The sequence below is a fragment of the Vipera berus genome (assembly GCF_964194415.1).
Source record: "Vipera berus genome assembly, chromosome: 3".
NCBI classification, from domain to species: Eukaryota; Metazoa; Chordata; class Lepidosauria; order Squamata; family Viperidae; genus Vipera; species Vipera berus.
In genome coordinates this window covers 47,829,330-47,857,058 of record NC_138204.1, presented here as the reverse complement: position 1 = coordinate 47,857,058, position 27,729 = coordinate 47,829,330, and the positions used below count along the sequence as shown (strand labels likewise).

General features: G+C 40.8%; 2 protein-coding genes across 3 annotated transcripts in view; one reads left to right on the top strand and one right to left on the bottom strand.

Moving 5' to 3' along the window:
- Window positions 1-27,729, top strand: part of PRICKLE4 (prickle planar cell polarity protein 4) — a 326,491-nt gene that overhangs the window by 151,219 nt on the left and 147,543 nt on the right. The window lies entirely within an intron of this gene.
- Window positions 4,174-24,856, bottom strand: CCND3 (cyclin D3). 2 transcript variants are annotated; one of them, XM_081322886.1, is made up of 5 exons: window positions 24,414-24,856; window positions 22,077-22,292; window positions 14,791-14,950; window positions 12,760-12,902; window positions 4,174-6,419 (listed from the first exon to the last, which is right to left on the bottom strand). In XM_081322886.1, exons 1-5 carry the CDS (start codon window positions 24,600-24,602, stop codon window positions 6,249-6,251), a joined length of 879 nt encoding a protein of 292 aa, XP_081179012.1. In that variant the 5' UTR covers window positions 24,603-24,856; the 3' UTR covers window positions 4,174-6,248. The 2 variants fall into 2 exon arrangements, with proteins under 2 accessions (XP_081179012.1, XP_081179013.1); XM_081322887.1 differs by lacking the exon at window positions 4,174-6,419 and adding an exon at window positions 9,742-9,839.

The following is a 27,729-nucleotide window of genomic DNA, read 5'->3' as shown; positions in this document are numbered from 1 at the left end:
TCCTTATGGCACTTTTTTTTGCCAAAGTCTATATTCAGAGGATCAGCAGCTGGCCACGAGTATTAAAAGTTGTGAATATTAGACCTTTCTGAAGTAGAATTGGTATTTGATACTTCCTGGTGTCCTGAATACTCTCGTTTGTTCAGAATGCTTTTCCAGTGTTGTACCCCTAATAACGTCCAACTGTTTGGTTCTGTTTTCTGCTCCCTCTTGCCAAAATGGAATATATTTGGGCTATAATTCAAGCTGCAGGAATGTTGGATGGGCGCTATTGTAGAATGTAAAATTTTAACTAAGAGAAACAGCTGGCTCCAGATGCCATCTGTGATGGTTCTGATATAGCAGTTGTCATCATTACTTCTTTCTGTACTACATTTCCTTCCCACTTAAAGCTGGGGTCTGCTGTAGTCATATTCTAACTGTGATTAGCACAGATGTGAGGATACCAAAGGTCAGTGCCTACTTACTGGCAGGCAGTAGGCAAGACACTTTCTCCTGTGCTTTTCAAACTGATGCAGCTCTAGGGCTGCATTAGGATCTTTACGCTTTTGGGCATGTTCAGTAAGCAGACCTCATTATTCTCTTTCTGCGCTGTGGACAAGCTTATTGGTGATTCTTGCAGCAGCTGGGAATGGAAGAGTAATTGGTTTGAGTAGGTTTCAGCTTGAGGGGAGATTTGGTTGAGTGGCTGCTCTGAGCAGCAGGCTTTTCGTGTTATGATACGTCCCCCAGGACAAGATACTTGCTAGAGCACCGATTACTGAACAATTTGCATGTTGCCCATCCATCTACTTGGCAGTGCAAGTGGTCATAGGCTAAAGCTGTTAATGCTGCATAGAGCTAGTAAATTAACGGCTGATGCAGCCTAAACCATTTCCATGGATGGAGTTCTATGTTACTGACTAAGAACAGGCTGCTAGCATGACTCTTGAAGGGTGAAAGCAGTAAAGCCAAGCCAAAGGGAAGCAATGTCTCGAACATGTTCCTAGACAGAGGAACCAAGTCAAGAGGCTTTGAATAGACATTGTACATATTGTTGTGCAAAGGGAATGGAACTGAGTCAGTGTCTCGTGGTCAGTGTTTTCTGGTTGCGTTTACATTCATTGGAATCATCTTAGGAAGAAATGGTTTAAGTCTTTAGAATTGTAGGCTTCCTTTGTACAACTATAGAATAGGCTTAGACTTGTTTGTGGTTTAGCATTTGCTAAATCACAGTATCGACTATCTGGGCATAGCATGTTCCATGCATGCAGCAATTGTGTTTTGTTAACCCCTAACATACTTTGTGGTCCCACCTGTAAAAGAGAGAGGACCATCTAGATCAGTAATGGCAAACCTTTTAGAGACCAAGTGCCCAAACTGCAACCCAAAACCCACTTATCTATCGCTGGGTGCCAGGTGTGCGTGGCCTACTGGGTGAGTCTGGCTGTGGTGGTCATGGAAGATTGGGTGGGTGTGACCAAGGTGGGTGTGGTCACCTCAATTTCGCTTGTGGGGAGGGACACCTGTGGGGGGCAGCTGGTTGAAGAGGGACAGTTGCCACCTCTGAGGCATGGTGCGGGTGTCCACAGGGAGGGCTCTGAATGCCACCTCTGGCACCCATGCCATAGGTTCGCCACCACTGATCTAGATTATAGAGTCCAACCAGTTGCCCAGTGCAGAAATCCAAATGAAAGCATCCATTTAGGCATCGTTCACTTTTCTCTACTTCCTAGGTTTCTCCTTTTCTTCCTCTTGAAACATGTGCCTTCCAATCACCTGTTTCCTAATTCTTTAAAAAAAGATCAGGCCAGATCGGTAAGTTCTTTCAATAGCTAAGTAAGGTACATGTCATCTGCCCTCACAGAAGGTCAAGAGGCATTGTCTATACTCTACTGCAAACATGCTCCTTTATCTCTCTTCACGGTTGTATTGTGAAATACATATCCTCTTCTCAGAAAAGGCTTAAGCCAAAATGAGCTCTGCCTTTTGTTATCTGTAAGCTTTTTGCTATCTTTATTGAGCAACTTGTATAATTATTTCCTTCTTCTTTTTTGAACCTATCAATCTTAAAATTTGGTTGTTGAATTCTAGTTACCATTAACCCTAATCACATAATCACGTAACACCTCTGCTCCGCGAGCTGCATTGGCTTCCGGTTGCCCTCCGGGTGAGATTCAAGGTGCTGGTGATGACCTATAAAGCCCTAAATGGCTTGGGTCCGGGATATCTGAGGGAGCACCTGCTGCCAGCATCAAGCTCCCTTCCTCCTGTGCGCTCCCACAGGGAGGGTCTTCTCAGGGTACCGCCGGTAAAAGATTGCCAGCGGACAATACCCAGGGGGAGGGCCTTCTCTGTGGGTGCGTCTGCCCTTTGGAACCAGCTGCCTGTAGAGCTTAGGACTGTCCCTGACCTGAAGACCTGGCTCTTAGAGCTTTCTGGCCTGGACGGAGAGTATTAATTGGGGTTTTAATTGGATTCTAATTGGGATTTTTATGTATTCAAGGTTAATGTAATCATTTTAATTGTTTTTAATTTTTGTAATTGTAGTTTTTTTAAAAACCTTGTGAACTGCCCTGAGTCCTAAGGGCGTTATATAAGTTAATTAATAATAATAATAATAATAATAATAATAATAATAATAATAATAATAATAATAATAATAATAATAATAATAATAATAATAATAATAATATGATGGCCAAGTTCACTCATAGCATTTGCTTAGTCAAGATTAACTGAACAAATTACACTTTGCTATATTCACCCAGCATAGCAAATCAAGCAAATGACATTATGGCATAGAATGGAGTTTCAGACACTTTCTGGCTCAGGAATCTCTTAAAAAAAACAAGAGGGGTAGGGCTTCTGAGCTGACAAGCTCTCTCTGCTATACCTTAGAGAAGGTGTTAAAAAAAATTCCACAAGGTACCCCCTTGTGAAGTCTTTGTCATTTGTGGAGAATTTTTTCTTAGTTCATTAGACTTTTGCTTCCCTTTATTCCCATGGAACACATTCAAGTCATCTGCTTAACAGCAATCTGTGAATTGGGTCATTCACCATAGGAAGGATTGTTTGCCCACCATAAAGGTGACATTCTTCCCTTAAACTAATCAGCTATGGAGGCTTTTTAAGAGGTATTTTTTTCCCAAGACTCACTTGCCATACTTGATTGGATCAATAAATATGAATGCTCATACCTTCCTGCCTGCAGCTCTTTATTCTGCTTTTCCAAGTTCCTCCTAAGGACTCTCTGTTAACATGTATTGATTGCACCAGTTTTCAAGAGTATTATATTGGAAATACAGTAGATGATCATTCCAGGATGGTTTTACTGCAGCTTTTCAGTAGATTGGGATTCACAGAAACACGTTTTGTTTTCCTAAACCATAACAACTTAACGCAGTGCCTTGCTGGATTGGATCTTGGCCCATCTATTCAGCAGTCTCTTCTCACAGTGGCCAAGCAACTGCACAAGGAAGCCCACTAGTCTTCCACTGAATGGTCTTCATTACGTTTGCTACATTACAACTGGTCTTCAGATTTGTTATGTTACAAAATAACAGCAGTGGCCCACTGGGCAGGCATGATCTCAACTTTCTCCACTAAGGGTCCGGTTTGCAGTCCTGCAGAAGCCCAGCCAGGAGGGAAAAGTCCAGTCCTGAGAGCCTTTAAGACTTCTTAAGGGTGACCAGTGTTACTGACTGCACCATACTGCAAGCCAAAAATAAAAACTTCAGGAAGTTTAACTTTAGCAGGCTGTGGTGTCATAAAAAAGTTTCAACGCAATCTAAAAGTAACAGGCACTAATGTGCTTGAAAATCAATTAATAGCCATTGCAGCTGTAGTGGTTGTGTTCTCTCTTTCCACACATATCTCCTTCAAGTTAATAAAGTAGCTGCTTTATTTCATGCTGCATTTTACTTCTATAACATTAAAGCATAGTATTATAGCTGCTACAGTATTCTTACCCATCTAGCTGCTGGATTTAGCTGCTGCAGCTGAGAAATGTACACTATTGGAATAGTTGTTATAACGTGAATGAAGACCTTGAAAGGGACAAACCAAGAGTAGCCAGTATTTTTAATAGCACATGGAACATACAGCCTTCTTTAGAAGATGTGGTCAAATCACATTGTAGATCTATTTGGTTCTTTTGTATTTCTACTGCTCAGGAAAGACAGCAAGAATGAGCCAGTTTCAAGAATATTTTATTGCAATATGGTAAAATACCAAAATAGTCCTAACAACTGAATTTCAAGTGACAGTGAATATCATATTGTCAAACACACACATATATATATATCTAAAATGCATTCTCCTCATTTCCAAACTTGTATGAAGTTCTAATGGATACAGATTTCCATTTATCAGAAGTGTCGATGGCACTTTGATTTATGACATAACCAGGCTAAGCATAGGGAACAGGGAAATACACTTTTTTTTTTTAAAAAAAGCCTTTTTTGGCAATATGTGGTCTTTGAGTTTATAATCACGACAATGACAAATGATGAAAGGTCATGATTTCATAATGCAAGTTCTTCCCTTTCATACCTGTGTCACCACATACTTTTTGTCACTTGCCTTTTCTCCCCACTGGGGATGTCTGTGTATCAGTTTGCGTCAACCTATTCTTCAAAGCATCTGAAGGCAGGACAAGGAACGATAGATACGAATTGAGGAGAAAACCAACCTAGAACTAAGGAGAAATTTCCTGATTGAACAATTAATCAGTGGAATGATTTGCCTCCAATGTTGTGGGTGCTCCAACATTAGAACTTTTTAGGAAGATTGGATATTTGTCTGAAATGGTATAGGGCAGGGGTAGGCAACCTGGCTCAGGAATTCTGGGAGTTGAAGTCCACGAATCATAAAAGAGCCAATGTTGCCTACCCCTGGCATAGGGTTTCCTGCTTGAGCAGAGGGTTGGACTAGAAGACCTCCATGGTCCCTTCCAACTGTTATTCTTGTACAGCTGAAGAATGGTCTTACCACTAGAACTCAAACACAAAGTTTGTTCCCATCACTATAGTTCACCTTCACTTATTGATTCTCAAAGTGATCTTTCATAAAAGCAGCATTTGGGGGAGGAAACAACCCAACACATTTTTTCCTGAACAATCGTGGATTTAACGCTCAACACCAATGCAGTACGTAACTTATCATATTGTAAACTCTTAGGGGAAAGTTTTTCATTCTTTTATTCCCCTTACTAAAGCAGATGATTTCACAAGAAAACTTTTTATTTACTCCCACTCCATGCATCTTTTGCATGCAGTTCTGCCTGCCTTTTAAATGGGTTTCGGTAGTATAGACGAGGAATTTTACATACAAGTATAGCAGCAAGTGTTGGGTGTACTCTGAATGTGAATGACTTCTACAATGGCTAATCAAAGTAATCAACCCAGAGGTATGAAGGAGAATGTGGAAGGAATATTAAGGCACTATTTTATATGGCAAGAGGGGACAGACCAGACTGCTGATGTCCCTTCATTCTGCAGTTTTACAAGATTTAATTCCTACAAATAAATAAAGCAGCTCATAGATCTCACAGGAATAAGCAAAGGCAACCAGGTGCAAGTAAAATTTATCCCTTTGGGCCTCCCCACATTTTTACTATGACCAGCAGCACCTTTATAAGCACCTACAAAAAGCAAGCACCCCCCCCCACTCATTCTCAAATGAAGGGCTCAAGGATTGTGCTACTCTAGATGTTCAAAGAATTAATATATCCTTGGCACCGAGTGAAGCTGGAAAGGGATTCCAGTGCTATACTCTATATTGTTTGGGCTCTTATAATGCCCACCAAAGGCAGCCTGAGCAAAACAGCTTTAGCCAAGGAAGTTTCAGGTGAACATCAAGAAGTCACTACGGAAGGTGAAGTGATTCAGGCAACGAAAGTGCATTCTCTCCCTTGACTCACATGCAATAGGCATGTAGCGAAGATTGAGATAAAGTAGCAGTATATCAGCAGTGCCCCACCAATGAAGCGACCCAAACCGATGAATGTTTTGAACTGATGCTATGCTCACTCATCCTTCCCAAGCTTAAGTTTGGTTCAATTACCCCAGAAGGCTCTCCTGATCCTTGGAAACCCAGGCTAGCAACACAAATAGTTCTACTGCAAGAGTCCCACCCAAGTCCTCTACAACCCAGTCTTATTAGAAATAAGGTAGCTACTGGAGAAATCCCCTCAGTTCTTCAGTGATGGTAGAATGTTCCAGGGGCCCTTTTCCTTCTGAGAACTGGGTGGTCACCAAGAGGACTGGTTACAGGTTGACATCTGTGACATCCGTAGGTGTGCTGGTCAGGCTGACTTCCTGGCTGTCCAGGTATGTTGCATTCTTGGAGGGGCTATATTCTTGCTGAGGCTGAGATATTCGCTTCAGGTTATCAGCTAAGGCAGCTTCGATTTGCTCCTGACAAGCTTTCAGGCAGTCCTGAAAGAGAGGAGAGGAACAAAGAAGAGTAGTTCATGTCCACGTTTTGCACCCTTCGTGCCTTTCTTTCAGCACAACCAAACATCTTCAAATATTTGAAGCCATCATATTAGGTACGCTGACACTGGAAAGTTCCAAGTGAGAAGTGGAATCAATGACTGGTTTGTTAAAAGTTACTACCGGAGATAAATAAATGCAACTGATACCAGCTAGTCTACCTAGATCAGGGCTTTTCAACCAGTGGTACGGGTACCACCTGTGGTACATTGGCACCTGGCAGGTGGTATGCGACCATCCTAGAAAAGTGGTAGCAGGGGAGGGGAATGAGCTGAACCGGTGGCAGCACCGCACAAGGCTGAGCGAGAGATGGCTGGAGCTGCACGGCTGTTAGAGCTTAGTGGAAGCGTCAGGATCAGCACTTCTTCAGGGCTGTCAGGGCTCAGCAGAAGCGCCAGGATCAGTGCCAGGCTCCAGCTGGAGCTCGGCATTGATGCTGGCGCTTCTGAGCCCAGAAGAAGTGCAGATCAGCTGGAATGTTGCAGCATCTCCAGGGTCTTGTGATTTACATTCAGATGCTTGGCAATTTATGATGGTCACAGTGTCCCAGGGTCATGTGAAGTGACCAAAACCTGCTGCAACCACCCAGCAGACGGGGGCGGGGGGGAACCAAACACCACCACCGCCCCCGCACCACACCCCCGCTGCCAATCCTCAACAGAAATGCTCACAACAATGAAAACCTCAGACAGGAGGAAGAGCGCCGCTGGGCAGGCGGGTGGGCGGGCAGGCAGGTGTCTTGCTCGGCTGTGGCTTGGGGGGCACTTTTTTCAGTGCCATTGTTAACTTCGAACGGTCACTAAGCAAACTGTTGTAAGTTGAGGACTACCTGTACCTCATCACTTTTTTCCTCTTTTTTTTGGTCATTAAGTTTTTGACACTTTGCTAGCCGACTGGTGGTACTCGGATGTTGCCATATCCTAAAAGTGGAACAAAGGGTGAAAAGATTGAAAAGTCCTGACCTAGGGGCTTGTATAGAAATTGGCAACATAGGGCCACCCAGGACCATTTTTTATTTTATCATCTGAAATAAGGTCACTCCCAATAGCCAGATCAAGTCTGATTCTTGTAACACTTAACAAAGAATGCTGGGGTGGTACTGTTTTTCTATTTTGGCCTTCATACAGCTGAGGTACACATCAAAAATTATTGCAAAAGTAGAGCTGCAAAAATTCAGCATGATTACAGTTAAATATTTGCTAATCATGTATTTATGTATGTGCACATTAATTTATTTTCCTCAAAGCAGTATTTCCTGGTGTACTGGGAACTCGAAGGAAATCGTGCCAAGAAAGAGAGCCTGAATCCCATTTCTACAATGTTTGCAGAAAAGACACACTTGCATCGAAGTGTGTCTTGCACAGGACTGGAGAGGAAAAACTGCTAGAAATACACATTACTGGTAAGCTATCTAGTGAGAAGTATTACTGTAGTATTTGAAACGCTCAACAGCTCCCTCCTCCCAAGAATTCGAACGTGCTAGATTGCCTGTGACTGTGTTCTCCAGAGAGTACTGTTACTGCATTTATCTTAATGCAAGGGAAAATCTTGACCTTACATTTGGGAGGGGCTATATGCAGCAACAATTTTTTCTCAGGGAAACAAGGAAACCCCTTCAGTTCTGTAATGAATCACAGTGGCAAGCCTTAAGTATAGCTCGCTGCATCTCCTGCTATAAAGACTAAGGACCATCTCCTGTTGCTGTAGCCTAAAACATAAAGCTTATTTTTCTCTGCAGAGTCTTAGGGGTTTGAGTGGATCCTCAACAGGCTCCTTGAGGCTGCTCAGTTTGCAGGATCCTGTCATGTACGGTATACAATCTCACCAAGAATCCTCTGATGGTTCTTAGAATCTGACAGAGGATGTGGCAAGTAAAAATAGCAACACCCAAGCTCTTCCCCCCACCAAGATGGTTCCAGTAAACGTGGCCTCTAAAACCTCTTTTAACACCCATCAAAAGCTTGGTAAAGCCCACCCTAAATTATTTGGCCAGCTTGCAAGCAGATGATAAGGAAATACAGGAAGGGTTGATTATAGAATTTAGAATATTGGACTTCTCATGGTAAGTTTCTTCTCTGAGAGAAAGGGATTATTGTATGTTTCTAATTCTAGCTCCAACAGACAAAACTCTAATGATCAAGCAGGAATGCACTCTCTGGAAGAAATAAATGTTTCAGTATATAACCCAGATCCCAGCATTGCCAATGAACTGAAAAACAAGCTACGCAGTTTCACTTGGTCAAACATCAAACCTAGTAACAAAACAAAATCTATCTCCAGAGGAAAAAATAAATGGATTGAAATGACCAACTCCACTCCCACATGGCAATGAATGCTGAAGCAAAGGGAGAATTCACATGAAGAAAACTCTTTCCATGTGTGGTTTTTTGTTTTTTTTTAATTTTTAATTTTTTTAAATTTACTCCTACAGGGATTGAGGAGACTGGAAGGGATTTGGGTGAGGCAGCAGTAGCCATAGGTGGGCTTCTGTCCTTTGTGGCTAATGCTTAAATCTCAAATATCCTAGGCTGCTCCAGTTCTACTTCAAGACGTTCTCACACAAGTCTCTAAGAACTTCAATGATACTCAAATAGAACATTGCAACAATAAATGTAGCTTCTTTTTTCCTCATTTCATGGCCTTATGATCCATCACTAGAACACTGGCAATGTCTGAATATGGTATTTTGGGTGGTATGTTTTAAAAACTGATCTGAAACATTGTCTGCCAATCAATGTGAAGCAATATAAAGTTAGATGGATCAAGGAACTGTTTCTTGTAAAACATGTCCTAGATTCTCGTGATTTGGGACTGTTATTTAAAAGCATTGTCAATGACCATTTAAATCTCCTATATATTCACAACTCTTCTTTCTAGAATCTTAAGACATCTGACACAGCTAGTGAGTTGTATGCAAGAGATACTAGGCATTGGCATGGGTGATTCTAAGAATTAAATGCAACTGGGAGTGAGTGGACAGGTGTGAACGCTGTAAGGCAGACATGTCAAACTTGCGACGTCACGCGACGTATTGGAGCTTTTTCTCCATTGCCAGCAATGGGGTGGGCGCGGTTTTCTGATGACTCATCCGGCCCATGGGCTGGCAGTTTGACACCCCTGCTGTAAGGGATAGAAAGAATATACAAGTCCTCCAAATGCTAACCTGTTCTTTATTGTTTTTGAGTCTGTCTCATTGTTTCTATTTTTATACGATCTAAAAACGTAAGTACCTGAAAAGAATGGAAATGTCTCAAAATTTTAAAACTTGTTCCTGATTACATGTTTTATGATAAACTGTCATCCAAAAATAGGAAGAATGTTATGTCCATCTTCTTATAAATCTCAATCAGCACTCAAGATTCACTATAAATGCAAAAAGCAGTTTTAAAGGCTATTTTCGAGAAATCAGAAAAGTTCAACAAAACAAAACAACTGGAAATCTCTGCTTGATGCCTCCATCATCTAAATCTTCAGCTGAAGCTTAATAATAATGTCAGATAATAGGGCAAGAGAAAATACCAGCTTTTTAAAAGCATCTTTCAAGCTTCAGTTCAGGAGACAAAAGCTCAAAAAATGCAAAGTGGGAAAGAAGCTGAAAACCACTGGACAGAAGGAAAAACTCAATTGACAAGATAAAACAAGGCATTCCAATTCAGGCAAGAACTTTCTAACAGCATGGGGCTTTGAAATCATCACTTCTTCTCTTTATGAGATGTTCGTCTTTTGTAATCCTCTATCCACTTTCCACCTGTCCCTTACTGTTCTCCATCAACTCTGCTCATAGGCTCAGCACTCAAACTTGATTTCCAGACTCATTCATAGAGCAGCTTGTGAGCAGCTGGCCCTGGACAGTTCAGAAAGCATGGGGGGAAAAGCCAAAAACCTTAGCAAACATGTTTTTCACTTCATGGTGAAAACTTACTACTAGATCTGCAAGAAAGGCACAATTCACCAGTTGGACTGAGCCATATAGAGTATTCAAATTTGCTTTTCCTGGGAACCTGAGAAGGCAACCTGGGAGGGCTCTGGAATGCTACCTGGAATGCAACCTGGGAGGGCTCTGGAATGCCACCTGAATCTACTTCTCTAGATTCCATATTTGCCTGTCACAAGAATCCTACACTGACCCATATGAACAGACATTAAGCCAATTCCAAGCCTGCCCTCATACACCAACCTAATCTCCAACATCTATCTGCTTGGATGAATTTTTGCTTTTCAAACACACCCCCTCCCAGCGTGCAAAAGAAAAGAATAAATAACTAATCTGGAGCATCAGGTAAATAATCAATAGAAGAACCATCTGCAAATATCCAGCAATCATGAGCTCAGTGGTAGGTCAGAAGCTGCCACAATACATCAAGAAAAAGCAGTTGAGTTTTAAAGAACAGCCAATTTGTATAGCAACCCCACTGAGTACTGCACAGTCACAACTGTTTTGGCTTAGTGAAAAGACAGCACTGGCTTGGGAATCCAAGGATGCAGAGCAAGGAGAGGAAGCCTGCCAGGAGAGCAGATGTCTTCTTGGGACAACCATGTAATCTTTGCATTGACCAGGCAAAGAAAGGCCCTACTGTCCTCCATTTCTGGAGGTGACAGGCTTTCTGCACTGGGCTGGAACTGAAAGAAGACTCAGCCACATTAATAATATAATCATATGTGGCAAAAACAGTCAGTGGCTGCATATAAAATCTTTTCCCAAATCAAGTAATCTCTAAAATGTCAGGGGTGAGTGGGTGGATTTATATGTATAAAATGAATGACAGGTTTTCCAGAGCTGTGAGAAGAAGAATCTCAAACAACTAGTTAGGTGTTTCTGCTTGCCGTATTAGGCTCTAAAATTTCTCCTTTCATCTGTGGCTTCTTATAATGTATCAGCTCTTCCAGACAAGCCTTTATTCTGGGCTTCCAAACATAAATTTTGAACAGCTGCCCAAAGCCACTGCATCAGTGAAATGGGTGGCATAGACATTTAATAAATAAATAAACAGCTACTGTGGTAGATGAAAGAATGTAGAAACTTAGCATAATGGCTTGTACAATATGACAGGCAGAATAGCCAGGAAAAATGGAGTTGGAAGGTCTACTGTGTCCAAAATCTAAGCAGAACACATGATCAAGGGAACTTATTCTCCTGCTCCTAAGATTCTAACTATTTTAATAACCAGATGGCATGATAAACAATCCAATAGAAAAAAGTTGGTAAAGAGGACCTATGCCTTAAATTTCGCAATACAAGATAATACAGGAATTTTTAAAGGTAATTCTAACTGAACATTCCATGCATGGTAAGGGAGTCAGACCAAAATTAGCTAATTCTATCCCTACTTAGCCACTAGTAGCACAATTAACAAAAAGCTATGTTTTTTAAAGTTTATTTTAATCTTTTATAATTTTGATGTGGCATAATTGTTTTTACATCCATATGTTGGAAAAGTGGGAATGTATGAACTCCACCTCATAGAAGTATGTTTAATCCAGATTTGGGAAAGACTGTAATTCACAACAAATCTTCTTGATTTCTGAGGACTTTACTTAGTAAAAAGTGAGAATAGTAGATGGATGAATCTATCAACACAGATTTTAAGAAGAAAATCTAGGTTTTATTTTCTTCAGCAACTCTACATTCATGTCTCACTTAAGCACAAGAGGTTTCTTAGGAAGAAAAATAAATTTTAAATTTTAATCCTGGTTGGTGCCCCCTTTTCTCTTTGTTTGTGTAGCAATATCAGCAGCATCATTCAAAATGACTTTTGAAAGAGTTCTCTTTATTTGCCTAGATATTTTCTCCATCTATCACATTCTTAAAAACACAGCCTTGGTTTCGTGTGGCTAATTTTTATGGTATATAGATTGATTTGGGGTTTGATTATTGCTATATTTTTCTTTTGCTATAGTTGTTAGGTGTTTTAATTAACCAACAGAAACTTGGGATTTGAGTACTTTAAGAGCTTTTACTATCCAGGTTGCTTCTGCAGCAACATTGGATCATAGCTTAGATTTGGCAGCTCAAAAGCTTTGTCACCAGAAACTTTTGAAAAGAGGCAGATGTCTCTAATCATCAAACAGAGGCTTAAGAAATGATTTGACAGCCTGGTGATTTCTGAAGTAGATGCTAAATGCCATCTGTTAATACCAGATTTTCTGCCCATCTTATAAACAAGAACAAGTTTGGAATGCAAAGGGGAGAAGCCACAGTAGCTTTCCATGGCTCAAGAAACAAAAGGTTAGCAGAACTCCATCTCCCATTTTGCATGCTATTGCCTCCAAGCAGGATACTCACCACCTCTGTGCCAGTAATGCTAGCAAGCAGCTCAGTAAGTGCCTCGCCAGAAAAATGGTCAGATGAGGTAGAGAGGCCATGGACTGCTGCTCCAATGCAACCAGTAGCAATCATGGATGGTGGATACATAGCAAAGGTATACTCTACAAATAAAGAAGAAAGGGATATTTGGAGGAAGAGGAACAAATTAGTTACTTCATTACACCAAGAGAAATGTCCACAAAGAAAGCTTAAGCAGATACTTTAAGGTAGAAAACCAAGCAAATTTAAAACTAAGCAGCACAGGTTAAGTTTTCAAGTTTCAGAAAGGAATACAACATCTTAGCTCTTTGAACATGATTTAAAATATTTATACTCTGCCTCATTCCTGACCAGATGGCTCATTTCAAAATTTCAGCAAGGCAGAATTGGACACTATTTTTTAAATAAGAAAAATGACTTGCAATAGAAGCAGTTAATATGGAGAACGATTGCCACCAACATATCCAAAGTACCTCTCCTGGAATTCACCACGTTCGCTGTCTTCTAATGGGAATGGGTAGAGTACGTTAATTCACTAATTTAAAAAATGAGAAGATGAGTTTTTTAAAGAGTAACTTTGGAGATGATGATCATGATGAGTGTGGCGCAGTGGTTAGAATGCAGCATTGCAGCAAACCCTGCCCACAGCTTGGAGGTCTGCTCAAGGTTGACTCTGCCTTCCATCCTTCTGTAGTCAGTAAAATGAGGACCCGGATTTTGGGGGTCAATATGCTGATTGTGTAAACTGTCCAAAGAGTGCTGTAAAGCACTATGGGGTGGTGTATAAGTCTAAGTGCCATTGCTATTATTATGAAGCCTCAATAGGATGTTTAGAAAAAAAATGTAAAAGTATGCTCTTCTTTTGCCCTATTAAAAATGTAAAGATAACCTGGGATTGCAGACATTATGAGTGGTGCACATCTAGAGATGGTGGCAGGAGCAATTTCATAAATATTAGTTTTTTGCGACCCATGATCACAACACACTTTCATAATTTTAAAGTGCCTCCCAAACTGAAAAAGAACATACTCTTAGCTTATATAAATCATTCTGCAACAAAATTATTATCAGTGTATTTACAAGAGTCAGGAGGAAGCATACATTTGATGAAATCCCAGTTTTCAAGACATCACCATCAATCTTCATCAATCATCATTAACAGTCAATGTTATTGCACATCAGACATTAGTATTTGATTAATCTGCCAGCTACAGAAGAAGGAAACCATTATTGCCTGAAATTTACTCCAAAGTCACCAAAAACTGGAATGAAAAACACTGGAAGTGGCTGGCAGCTTCCTACACTACTTGGACACCAACAAAAAGGGACATAAAATCTACCTAAGATGTTTCATTAACCAACCTAAGAATAATCTATAAGGTTACATAGCTATTTCTTTTTGATAGCATGTTACAATAAGCAAAAATGCCTCTTCCTGGAAGAAGAAAAAATAGGTGCTATCCTTGCACATACACAATAAGTAGTTAATGTGTGAGGAAGATGCATTTCTCCTCTAAGACTATACAAGAATTAAGGAGTGACCTGATGCCCAGTTCAAATGATCAGTAGGATGTATCTTTCTGGTGATAGAAGAGAACTAAAAATTATATTCTTCAACACAGTAGTAAAGTTGTTTTAAAATGGCTAGAGAGAACAAGTTGATCACAGATTTTAGGAGAAAAAAAACTCTACCATGGAACCCAATTGCTAAATGTTCCTGTGAACTCACCTCTAGGACTATATTTGTCTTTATCATGCAAGCTATCATTTTTGGATGACTTATGTCGTATTTCATTTTTATAGATAATGGCACACGTAACTTGAAATATTCACCATCCCTGCTTTCCAGAGACAGAAAGCGGACTTCAGTCAATGGGGAATCTTCGGCCTCTTTGAGGACAGAATCAGTTTACTACAGCTATCAATTACACAAGGCCTCCCTTTTCAAAGTTTATAAATTAAGCTGCTTCTCCCTTCCAGAGAGACTCACCCTTTCAAACACAAACTTACCTGTGGCACACAATGCAATGAAGGTCTGGGCGTGTTTCTTTACCAAGTGCACCTTATGCTGAGGAAGTGACAGCCGATGGAGAATGTGATCCAGGAAGTCGTTTGCTATTACCACCACCAGGTCCCATTTCAGCTTCTCTAAGACCAAATATTCCCAGTCCTAAAGAAGAAAGGGCGGGGAGATTATGCAAGCAAAACGGAATTATTATTTTTAAAAAAACACACACAGAAGAAAAAAAAAGCCAAATCCACAAGGCTTACTGTGCTTTCCCTCAAGATCCCAGCAACAGATTACTGCTCCTTGGAATCTGTATACAGGCAGTCCTATTTAGCAACTGTTCACAGGTATAATGGCACTGAAAAAAAGTGATCTATAAAGGTCCTTGCACTTGTGGCTGCCGCAGAATCCCGACAGTCAAGTGATCCAAGTTTGGATGCTTGGCAACTGGCATGCATTTATGATGGCTGCAGCATCCTGGGCCATGTGATCATCATTTTCAACCTTCTAAGCCAGCCTCTGACAACGAGGAAGCTCGATTTGCTTAACAACCATGTGATTCGCTTAACAACAAAGCAACAACAGTTGCTTTGCAGTGATTCGCAAAGTAACTGTGACAAAAAGAAAAGGTCGTAAAATTGGGTGAAACTGTCTGAACAACCGCCTTGCTTAGCAACAGAAATTCTGATCCAACTGTGGTCACATGTTGAGGACTACCTGTACTGCAAAATGTTTCCACCACCAAACTGTGCCTATTGGCAGTTCAGGCGTGCAAATCCTTCTGTCATTGCACCCGATGGATGCAGCATTTGTCCTCTCAAACAAACACCAGAGGAAAGAGTAATACAGGATCTACATCTGTCAATCATGTCTTCATTCTCCTGTGTAGTCAGGCACAACTAAATACAGCCTTTTCTAGGCAAAAAACTTGTTTGAGTGCTTCTCAAATTTAGTAATTTTAACTCCCCAATCACACTTTAGAATTCTATGAGTTGAAATGCACACAACTTAAGTTGCCAAGTTTGAGAAGCACTGATGTATACAATTCATTTGCCAAATGCTATGGAAACATTTTCAATGACTCCCCATTCTAGCTGAGCAATGCCATTTTCTTTCTTCTTCTCTTCCTGTTATCAAAATTCTTTCTTTCTTCATCTGCCACCATCCATACATTAACTTCTAAATCCCATCAGCCTTGGTCTGGCCCAAGCTTCCAAAATCCAACTGTTTTAAGAGCACTTTCAGGGAGGCTGTTAGATGCCTCTTTTGCCTTAAAGAACATCCCATTTTAACCCTCTGGTTCATCTTCTAAAATCTTGTCTTCCTAATTTCTTAAATGCTCTATTATAGGAAAGAAAAATACCAGATTTATTGGCAAATGGAATACCAAGAGCAATGGTATCAGAAAGAAAGAAAGAGAGAGAGAGAGAGAGAGAGAGAGAGAGAGAGAGAGAGAGAGAGAGAGAGAGAGAGAGAGAGAGAGAGAAAGAAAGAAAGAAAGAAAGAAAGAAAGAAAGAAAGAAAGAAAGAGAAAGAAAGACTCTTTCTTTAATTTTTCCCCTTACATTGAATAGCTCAGGTCAAGCAGTATAAAACAAACACATTCAGAAACACATAAAAAAGATTTGTTTCTTCTTACAACTGGGCAGAGGCTGTATCTCTAGAGGACATTCTTTGTATGCCAAAAATTCCAGATTCTGACCCAACAGCTCTATGTTAGGCTGAGAGCAACTCGTTTGAAACCCTGAAGAGCTGCTGCCATTTAACAGACAATACCGCACTGGAAACCTTACTGCTGACTCAGTATTATCTGTCTCCCCATGTTCTTAAAACAGCATACCCAAGCATGTTCCCCCCACCATGCCCATGCTCTATCCTTCTATTTAGCCTTCTGAAACTGCATGTCCAAGATATAATAAAATGCTTTTCAGCTCCCAGAGTTCAAACAGATACAAGGACTAACCAGAAAAGCTATGTGAGAAGTGGCACTGTGCATGCCCTTGTCTTGCCTGCAGATTTTTACGACTCAGTTCCAGTGTGCTGTTTGAAGTCAAAGCAGCTATGCACAGGTTGAGCTTTGCAAGCTTCCTTGAAAGAATGAACATGGGATGTTTCCTTTTGATCTTTCAGCACAGATCATCTTTCCATTGAGGTTTGCTCCTCAAAATGATTTCATTTCCTTGAATACAGGTTACATGCAGTGTCCTCTGTAATCCCTTATTAGGCTGCCCATAGGGACACATCCCATCTAAACAGGCTCCCAAGTGGTCCCCCAATCACTTGTTTCTTTTTTTTTCCTTTTAACTCCTGTTCTCTCACCTTTCCTTACTTTTCACAGTTTCAGACAGCAAGTTAATTTTAGAAATCTATAGATGCATATTTATATGCTAGTAAGGATAAATGGCAGCCAGGATTGCAATCCTTAAAAACGTCACAAGCAGCCTGTACAAGCTAAGGTGATATGATCTCCCAAGTCATAGACATCTCATTCTGTCAGTAACGTTCCAAGAATGAGACAGAACTTTCTATAGTGACCACAATTAGAAGTCTTCTTTTTTGTTATTGGTGTTGCAACAAATACTTGCTTTTATCAACTTGCAGGCAGCTGCTAGGAAACATGTATGGCTCTTCTGACAGCCTTCTCTTCTGTGAGCGATTTTCTGGTTTTGCACTTCCTAAATGTCCCTACACCCTTTTCTCTATGTAATTCCTCAGCTTATATTAACTGTGGATTCAAAAATATAAGAGCTAAAATTTTAAAGACAATTTGACTGTCTGCAATTGTTATCAGTCTCTTCCTTAAGTAAGAATCAAGTTTCGATTGGCTCAAGTATCCATATTAATTTTCATTTAATATTGCCATGAGGGAAACAAAAGTGACTTTTGTCCGGTTTTTTTCAAGCGTAAGGTTAGAAACCTCCTTGGTTTATTCGGGTTTAATCTTCTCAGTTTGCACATGACTCAGAGAAATTCTTACACTGCAGCTTTACTGTTGTTTTATGGAAAAACTCACCCTTCAGTTGAAAAAAAGCATATTACCACATCAAGCTGAGGAAAAAAAGCAGAGCAACTGCCACAGATGCAGCTAGCATCAAATTTGTTCAGTGACAAATATAGATCCTGTAATTAGGAAGAATCAATATTGTAGATAAGAAGCTTCAGTGAATTTCAAGCAATGTTCTATTGATCTCAGCAGGCAGCAACAGTTAAAACTTTAAGGAACTGAATCCCTTTCTGCATATCCAGAATGAGGTAATGGGCTCTTTAGCCGGTGGTTCCTAAAAAAAAAAATCTAACAAATAACAGAGGAAAAAATACTTTCTATTACAAGAAATGATCTTTAAAAAATACTAAAAAATTATTTTGATTTAAATTTACACCAGTAAACTGCCTTGGAAAAAAAGCCAGGTAAATGTTGATGTTCCCTAAGTCATAAAGACTGGCTAAGTGTCTAAGCTTGTTTGTAAAACGATAGCTCCCTATCTATGGAGCAGACTGGACCAACTTCAAGATCAACAGTCCAAAGTGCTGGATAGGCCAGATGGTTAATGAACGAATGCTGAAAGTAAATCCCATCAAGCTGAAGACCTTGTGACCTGCTGACACGAAATACTCTTTGTAACTATCTTTTCAGCTAAACATGCATGCAGCAAATTGGCTCAATGAATGAAGTGCACAACAGCTTAGATAATACCCGTGGACGGAAATCCAGCTTCCTTCAAGTGGATAAATTCCTTGTTGCATCATTTCCTTATACTAAGAATAACTTCAGCATGATTTTGAGTGCTCAGCTGGTGTCAAGCAGGCATCCTCTTCTTTTCAAGAGGAAATTGGTCTTGCTAGGAAAGTGAGGTAGCTTTCCTTCCAGGAGCTGGCAGATAAATTGCCAGGATACAGCCATTGTCCAAACCATGATAAACTTGCTTTCTCTTTTCTTTCCCTGGATCACTCTCCCTGCCCAATTGTGAAAGAAAGAAGCATGGGACATTATTAGCACACAGGAGGGAAGTGGTTGGGTAAGTGAAGAATTAACACTCTCAAACCCAGAAGCAGATGCCATCCTGCATGACTCAAGAGATAATTGACCTATCTTCTTAGTGTTGGTGAACTTCAAAGGGCAGGATGGAAGGCGTTCCACAGTCCAGTCACAGAATAACAGTTTCCCAGTTGATTTTGGATTCTTCTTCCATGTAGAAGATCAAGTTCCTAACACATTTTGATGCTTATGCCTTCAGACAGAATTGGTGGCCAAATTCAAAGTACTGGCAACAAATATATTTTCATTCACCATACTGACCAGAACAGTTAGGTAATTCAGATGGAAAGAAACTGAGTTGAGAGGCTGAGTTGAGAGGAATTTTATAATCTTTTCCTTCCGAAACTTCGTTACTGTTAAATATATCAGTTGGGGTTCTACTGAGTTTCCTGCACATTTACAGGAGCAGAGTGGAATCAGGATCAGACTCACAGCCTGATCTTATTGGTGGTCTGAAATCAAGAGGAATTCCAGAGATCTCTATGAGTGGATGGGTTGCATACATGCATGGGTAATCTAAAAAGGTATGAATGAATGATGGCAATGGATAACTTTTGTTTCATAGAAAACCTAAAATATCTAACAATAATGATAATTTCATTCTTAATTGTCCATGTGAATACAACTCCCTCCCTCTTTGATCAAATGCAAACCAATGGTGTAGAGAGTGAAAGTTCAAGTAAACAATCTTTTAGGAGCTGAAAAACGAGATTCATAAAATTAAAGGGAATTACCCTTTTCCCAATGATATTAGGAAAAAATATTGCTACTCAGAAAGGATTCCTGTTCTTTTGACATACAAAATGTGTCTAACTAACACCTGCAGAAAACAGAGTGACTGAAAATATTTGACCCACTCCCCTTTGCTCTCTTGTTACAAGTCCATCATCCTCTGCAATCATGACTAATGCTGGGCTAGAGTCGTATAGTACAACCAAGCTGTGGGCATTAGCTACAGCTTCCTTGCAGGAATCAGTGCCATACTGACAAGGAAAGTAATTTTAAAATTTGATTTGTTATATTTAAATCTGATTTTTTTAAAAAGAGTATCAATATTACATGTTTAATAAAAAAGTATAAATGCAAAGGTGTTAAAAATCTACACTCCTTCATATTTGTTTATATTTGAATCCAAAGCTCTTTGTCCAACAGTCTAAGCTAGCTCATTCTTTTACCTGGAAAAGCAACCAAGGACAAGAGAAAGAGGCTTTGAAGAACAGGGATTATTATATATGAGACAGTAAGCTACACAATGTATCTATTATTATTTGGCTACTTATCCATGTGGTATTTAACTTTGATCACTGAAACAGCAGGCAGAGCTGTATGCTTTGATTGACTGATGCTGAAAAGGAGATAACTCCACTGCCTGACAAGCAAACAAGCTCTGACAGTTCAATTATATTTCTAAGGAGGTCCATGGCATCCCTCTACTGCCAGTAGAGCTCCTTCAGGAGAAGTAGGAATTATACTTCCAACAGACATTCTGGGACAGGACGGAGGCTACTTGGTCTAGGGCTCAATCTCCATATGATTTCCTATTTACCTGCAAACAAATGATTTCAATGCTTATATATATCAACCATTTCAAATCCAAATATCTTGAGGAAATATGTAAGTAAGAAAGAAGAAAGCTGCTTTAGAACAATTATTTAACTCAGGCCATTTCCAGTGATAGATTACATTCCCCTGAATTAAATCAACCTATCCTGCTGAGAGGAGCTTGTTATCTTCAATGGATAAGAATTCTACAGAGGCTCCTCAAAGGATAGATACAATTTATTGCTCTGAGAATTTGGGTAAAATCTAGTATACATTTCTCAGCTCTGCTAGCAGTATATGCCAATTCTTCAAATGTCTCATTAATTCATTCTTCAGTTTCTACTGACCATCTCCTTTTTCTACCTGTAATCTGATGCATCTACAGAGTCTTGAGTGAGAATTTTGAGATTAAGTGAACCCAAGTGGAGCAGAGATGCTTGCTTATTTGTAAGAAAGACTTGGCAGAAAAGTAACGTACAGGTCGAGACTAAGAATCAGTGGGCCAATTGTCACACTAAGAGAGACTTCTTAGGCTATGCAGAATTAGGCCAAGGGTGATGGGTAGCAGCTTGCTAGTTTCAGGCAGGATTTTTCCATCTGATCAGGAGATGACATGGATCTTTTGCATGAAAAACAAGTGCTCTGTCACAGAGCAATGGCCAATGTCTTGGAAAGCCAACTACCCTGGCTTAACTTTTGAATATAGAAAACAGCATAAGCATAAGCATAAATAGTCTTGCATAAGCATATATAATCTTGCAATTTTAGGTCATTCTATGGATGAACTGATAGAAAAATTACATGTTTCCAGACCAAGTACCACAACATCGGCCATACTTTCTGAGAGAGCTGATGTTTAAATATTTTAAAAAATATTTACAAGCATCCTTTTGTAATTGGTGTACTCTGCAGGTTCAAAACTATAGGTACCATTGAAAAATGGCTTTTCTTCTGTCATGTCTACATTTCACTGTTTATTTTTAAATGAGACAGTTCATTTTTAAATCAGATTTTGCTAAATTTGGAAAACCTGTATTTGTCTCAACCATCCCCAAGTAGCTAGCAACAAAGGACTACTTCTGTCCTTAACAGAAATTGTTACTCTCTATTGTTTTATTCAAATACTATTTGCTGTATGATTACTTCTCATTGCAGATGAATAATAACAAAAGAATGGCTTTCTTTGCAATATATATTCTACATTTGGAAAGAATATAATTACAAAGATTCAGAAAAGCATAACTGGATCATGCACACACATGAAACACTCAGCTAGGCAAGTACATTTCTTCCTTCTATGCTTCTTACTTATGAGTTCCAGTTTTGGGAGGGGGTCTTATCCCATGCACATCACTTTAGTGTTGCTTTCACCCAATAACATTTACTACATAGTATGACCATTTGGGAGTTCGTATCTATCCATTCTTAAAGTATGATGTGCTTAAAATTTAATGTGCTCAGCAAAAAGGGGCAATTTACTATTCACTTCTAATTTCAGATAATTAATGGGCAATTGCACTCAATAAGCCAAATTCAAGAGTCTAAAAAAGATGTTCATGTACAAGAAGAAAAGAAATAGATTAGGATGTAGCAGGAAAAGGAAAACCATACGATACTCAAGAAGCAACCACAGTGCCCATCCACGATTAGGTAACAGAACAAGTTGAGTTGTAGAAATATGAAATATATCTAATAAGGAAGGAAGCTTACCAAAACTTCACAGGGTGTAATGGAATTGTCTGTGTAAATGCAGAGTTTCTGTACACTTAAAGGCATGGTCTCTCGCAACTTGGAAGCCAAAAGCATGCAGACGGCTCCCAGGAGTTGCAAGTGGTTTTTGCGGGTGGGGACACAGGACAAGTAGCGATCCACATAATTCATGGCCAAGGGAAACACTTCTTCTTCACATTTTTGCTCCTCACAAACCTGAAAAAACCCAATAACAATGGGAAAGAATTTTATAAACAGGGACCATCTACCGTACCAAAAATAAATTCTTCAAAAATAGTCATTATCAAAGCACTTTTTATTTGTAAATATAAAAGAAAATATGAGAGTTAATATGTAGAATAGGAGATGTGAAGATGTGTTCTCTGTTTTGCTTCTAGATTCTGCTGCAAATTTGGTTAGGTCAAATCTGCATTATAGAATCAGTATTTGGTTTTTAAGTCTGGCCTGATGCATCATGTGCAATGAATAAGATCCTAAATACTCAGAAGCATCTCACTATCCTAATTTCATTTACTACAGAACATTAAAGCTCTTTATACCTCGTGCCAATAAAAATATCAGTAAAATAAATGGCACCTAAATGGAAGAATGATGACAATATTAATCAAGAATTTAAAAAGTCTAATTCCCCATCTTCTCCATTGATTAGGCCTATTTATTTATGCTGATTTACTACTGGCCCCACTGAATCTTTTAAGTTAACTTAACAATTAAACCATAAATATAGCCCTTTTAGCATTCAGGGAAACTCATTATTTTTTACTGCATGACTTTCCCATATAGGAATTGGTGCTATTTAAATGGATGTACTTAGCTTTCCTGTTCAAGATACTGATATCTGTCTCATCAGCTTAAATAAATGAATTTAAATCCTATTTGCACAGGGCTGCTTCCATTAATGACATACCTAAGGTATAATGGGTGAAGGAATTCAAATCTCTCTCCCAATCTGAGCTCCTTACTTTCTTTTCCTGAAAGCAATTCTTACCTATTACAGATGATCAGGCAGATAAGGTTTTATAAACCTGAATTTAATAACCCAAATGCATTAATGGAGTTGCAGAAAGTGGTCGTTTTCTCTGAGTGCTTTGATATCTTGCAAACAAAGATAGTAAAAAATATCAATAAGGCAGGCATATAAAAGTTGAGTCCTGTTGTAAACTACAAATCCACGGAATCCAGAATCTTGTTTCCCCACGGAAGAATCTTAACAAACGGAGCTGTATTTCTCCCTTGCTTCACTTAGAAAAAAAGTTCTACCCAATTTATTTATACTCGTATAATTATCTAAAAGAGTTTATTTATAAGATAAGGCAAGACAATTCTAGTTTGACTTCCAACTTTCTTTTTCTGGTAGAGAATGGGATGGGTATTAAAATTTGTCCTTTTACTAGTTGGTGATTTCTCCCATTTCACCCACCTTCATCTCTGGTATTTTAGTTGTGAAAAACTGCAGATTTTAAACTGATCAGTCCCTGAATGTCGTGCACGAGCAAGGCTAGTGACTGGGACCCCCTAGAGGTTGCAGGCCTTACTGCCAAGAAAAGGTGAACGCTCCTTGAATAAGAATCTTCCCCCCCCCCCCCGCGCAGCACCACCAGGGTGGGTTTTTTTTTATCAGCCTAAATCGAGAGGGCGAAAACGGAGGGGCTGGAGGCCTCATTTACCTTTTTCAATCTCCCCCCTCCCCCGATAGGTTTGCTGTTTATTAAGCATCGATTCCTTCACACACACACCCCCAAACGCAAACCCTTCCCACCACCTTCGGTCGACCTCTCTCCTTTGCAAACGCCGTCCGCAAAAACGTTTGAATTTTGATCCCTCCCGCCACTACCCATTAGAGTCCAGGGGTCTTCAAACTTGGCCCTTTTATGACTTGTGGACTTCAACTCCCAGAATTCCTCAGCCAGCTTTGCTGGCTGAGGAATTCTGGGAGTTGAAGTCCACAAGTCATAAAAGGGCCAAGTTTGAAGACCCCTGCATCATTAGACTCAGATTTCCCGCTCCATCCAGGCTAAGCCAAGGCCTCATTTCTTGCTAGGGAAACTTCTCCGGATTCCGGAGAAATCCAGATTCCAGGGAACGAAGGGAGAAAAACGTGCCATAAAGTCGCCTATACCTCGACGCCTATTTGCCAGAACGTAAGATGCCAGTAAAACCCAACGAGGTTTCCTTCTGAGCGCTCGGAAAAGAAGGGGAACCCTTCCCCACCCCCGCCGCACTTTCTAAGGCGGCCGATCGAAAGGTAAGCCGGGCTGGAGCCTTCAAGAAGTCAGGGTGGGTGGGCGGGCGAGCGAGCGACACCCCGGCACAAACCTCCAACATCCAGAACGCCAACATCTTCCGCATGTAGGGCTGGATCTCCTTCTGCACGCACTGGAAGTAGGAAACGCGAAGGCAGCAGCGCTCTTCCTGGCTGAGCAGATTCTGCAGGACCCGCCGGTCCCTTAACAGCTGCGGATCCCGCTTGGCCCGGATCACCCCCTCCACACACAGCAGCTCCATATGCGCGCGAATTCGGGAGACGGCACGGAGCGACGGAATAGAAGGGAGCCGAGGCTGCGAGCGGGGAGCCGGAGGCCACGAGGAAGGGAGAGGAGGGGACTCTTCGGCAGTCTCCGCCCGAGCGCGGGCTGGATCCAGCGGCGACCCGGCGAGCCCAGCCAAGAAGCCTCTCCTCCCCCTGCGAGGCGCCTCCAACCTCCCGGCAGCACTGACACGAATGAATGTACGGCCACGGGTCCTTCGGGGAGGCGGAGTCGGCCTCTGGCCCACCTTCCTCTGACGGACGCCCCTTTCTAGGCCACGCGAAAGAGTTGCCATCAAAGAGGCGCGGGGGGGGGGAGAAAATCCTCCTTTCTCTCCACCCCGGGGAAGTTATTTTACGAACAGCCAGAATGTTCTTTACAGCAGGGGCGCTGGCGGACGAATCCGTCCGGTTTTCTGCGCATTTCTTCAGGCTCTTTGGCTATTCCGGCCTCCCCAACGAGGAAAGGAGGTGTAGCGAGGGGATCCCGCAGCGCGACGCTTTGCAGAGAAGCGAGGTAGCCAAAGAGGCAGTTGCCTGCCTTGGATTGGCACGTGTGAATTTGGGTTCTGCGCCCTTGCAAAGCAGGACGTCGGCACTAAAGGAGCCCTCGGTATTCCGAAGGCGCCTGCCGTTCTCTCAAAAGACAGCATGTGCCACAAATAGGGTTATAACTGTCTGGTGTCTCCCGACAACATACCATCACCAGTCCTTGGTGCGATATCCCAATGCCCAGATTGGTGTAAGCCTAGGACACAGGTCTGCAACCCGCGGTTCCGGAGCCGCATGCGGCTCTTTCAGCCGTCTCCTGCGGCTCCCAGTCCTCTGCCATGTGCAGAAAAAAAAATTGGGACTAAAAAGTTCAACCAATCAATTCAAATATGCAGGGTAGGTGCATATCTCGCCTTGGCTCCACTCTTCAGTCAACCCCTGTTCTGCGCATGTTTGCGCATGTGCACACATTTTTTTGCGGCTCCCAGTTTTTCCTTTTGTGAGGGAACTGGTTCCGAGTGGCTCTTTCACTGTTTCAGGTTGCTGACCCCTGGCCTAGGAAATCGCCTGTGGCGTTTTGGTTCCTCCCCTCGCACCCAATGGCCAACATGGCCACTGGTAAGGTGCCCTAAACCAAAGTTTCAGGACGAAGAAGGCAGCGCTCCGTTCAAGGCCATCGCTGCGCCCACTTCCAACTTCCACTCCTCAAAAGGACAGAATATCGATTTCTAAACCATGGACAGTTACTGGATGGCAGCAGAATTATGGCTTTTGTTGCTGTGAGATGGTTTGTCTGGGTTTTTGCAGTCCATATCTGATACCTCTGGCATCCGATTTTCTTTATAGACACATTCACATTCATTTCAAGGCTGCTGACCAAAATGGACAATTAGTTTGTCCCCTCGTGTTTTTTTTCTTGCAGAGATTATTTTTGCCAATCTGAGGAGTCCCCATTTCCCATTCTTCTCCTATATGCATTAATGCTTATTTAACTAAACGAGCAAAGACATTTCTGCCAACACCTGAGACACAGAGCACAGCTGGGATCTACAGCAAAATATTGTAGTGTTCATGTTTGTAGTCAATGTGTTCCATTCCTCCCTTTTCCTTGTTTCAATTTCATGGCAGCTAATCAGTAAGCTCATTCTTCTGTGGATTTTAGGGGAATCACCTATGAGAACAGACTGATTTTTCTTTTCTTTTCTTCTGCAAACCTTGAGTTTTCCTCTATTTCCTTTTGTGGGTACAGTAGATGAATGACTGATTCCTGTCCAAGTTGCTTTGACGGGGAGACTTTCACATGAGGACTCTGCCAGCTCAAAACCTTTGGCACCCATGATGACTAAGTTTGAGTTAATCGGATTTATATCTGGTTGTGCTCCCGTGTTTTTTAAAATTTTAAAATTAGAGTAAAATTAGCTTTTTAAAAAGCAAAAATACGGCTGCATTGGGGCAGCTTCTTTCCCCATTTGCAAGAATGCTGGCCTTGCCATGTCCTTCCTACCTCTTGACTTCAGTGCTCCAGGCCTTTGAAAGGGAAATGATGGCTTGATGCCAAGCAGGTACATGCACATAGCACAAAGCAGATCTGCATGGGCGTATTGACAATTTAATTTCCTTTTGTATGGAGTGAGCATGAGGGGATTTTTGGTACTACCAGACTTGTAGCAATCCAGAGGGATGTCAATGATTTCTGTTCCTTCCAAAATTGAGATGTATATCTTTAGACAACTTTTGACAGATGGGAGAGGAAGAAGTACTGCCAATATGATACAGTGCCATTCAGTATTCTCTCCTTTGTTTTTTTTTAATGCCATGAAAGAAATACTCATAATAAAGTATGGAGAAATTACTGCAAACATCAAGAATAATATAAACTGGATAATAATATAAAGAAATAAATCCATCAGTTCAAGAGTTCTGTGTCACAATTTATATCTATCTCATATCCAGGACTCTAATACCTTTTTCTTGAGTTTCAGAAAATCTTCCAATCTCTATGATGTAGTAATATATGAAGAATCCAGGTGTGATTCACTAAGACAAACCAACAAATGGAATTTAAACTACAGTTAATTTCCTTTTTTGGGGGGTAGGTGGGTGGCCTGCAATCATTTGCTTTGTGCAAAGGATTCAAGTTCTACATTTTCCATGAAAAATATACCCAGGCTATCTTATTAGCCAAACATTGGGAAAGCAAAATGTTGAATCTTTATCTCTTAATGTTTTCTGAAATTGGTATTTTGAAACTAAAAATTCAAGCCAGCTACTATACACAATCTTCTTCCAATTTAATCTTGGGTTGGCTTTAACAGACCCTGGAATATTCTGAAACCAAACCTAGTAACACTTAGGGGAACAGAAAGGAGGGGAAAAGAAAGAAGCTGTTGCAAAACAGGCAGTTCTGCCTCCAGATCATGACTTTGCAAAACCAGGATACCCAAAGATATATTATCAGACCCAAATTGCAAGTTAAAGACAAACTTCTGCGGAAAACGCGGACAGCATTCATTGCTCAAAGTTCAGCTGTGACAGGTATTAACTTAGGCCCTTAGAGCAGGGGTGTCAAACTGCCGGCCCACGGGTCGGTTGCATCATGTGAAAGTTGTGCCC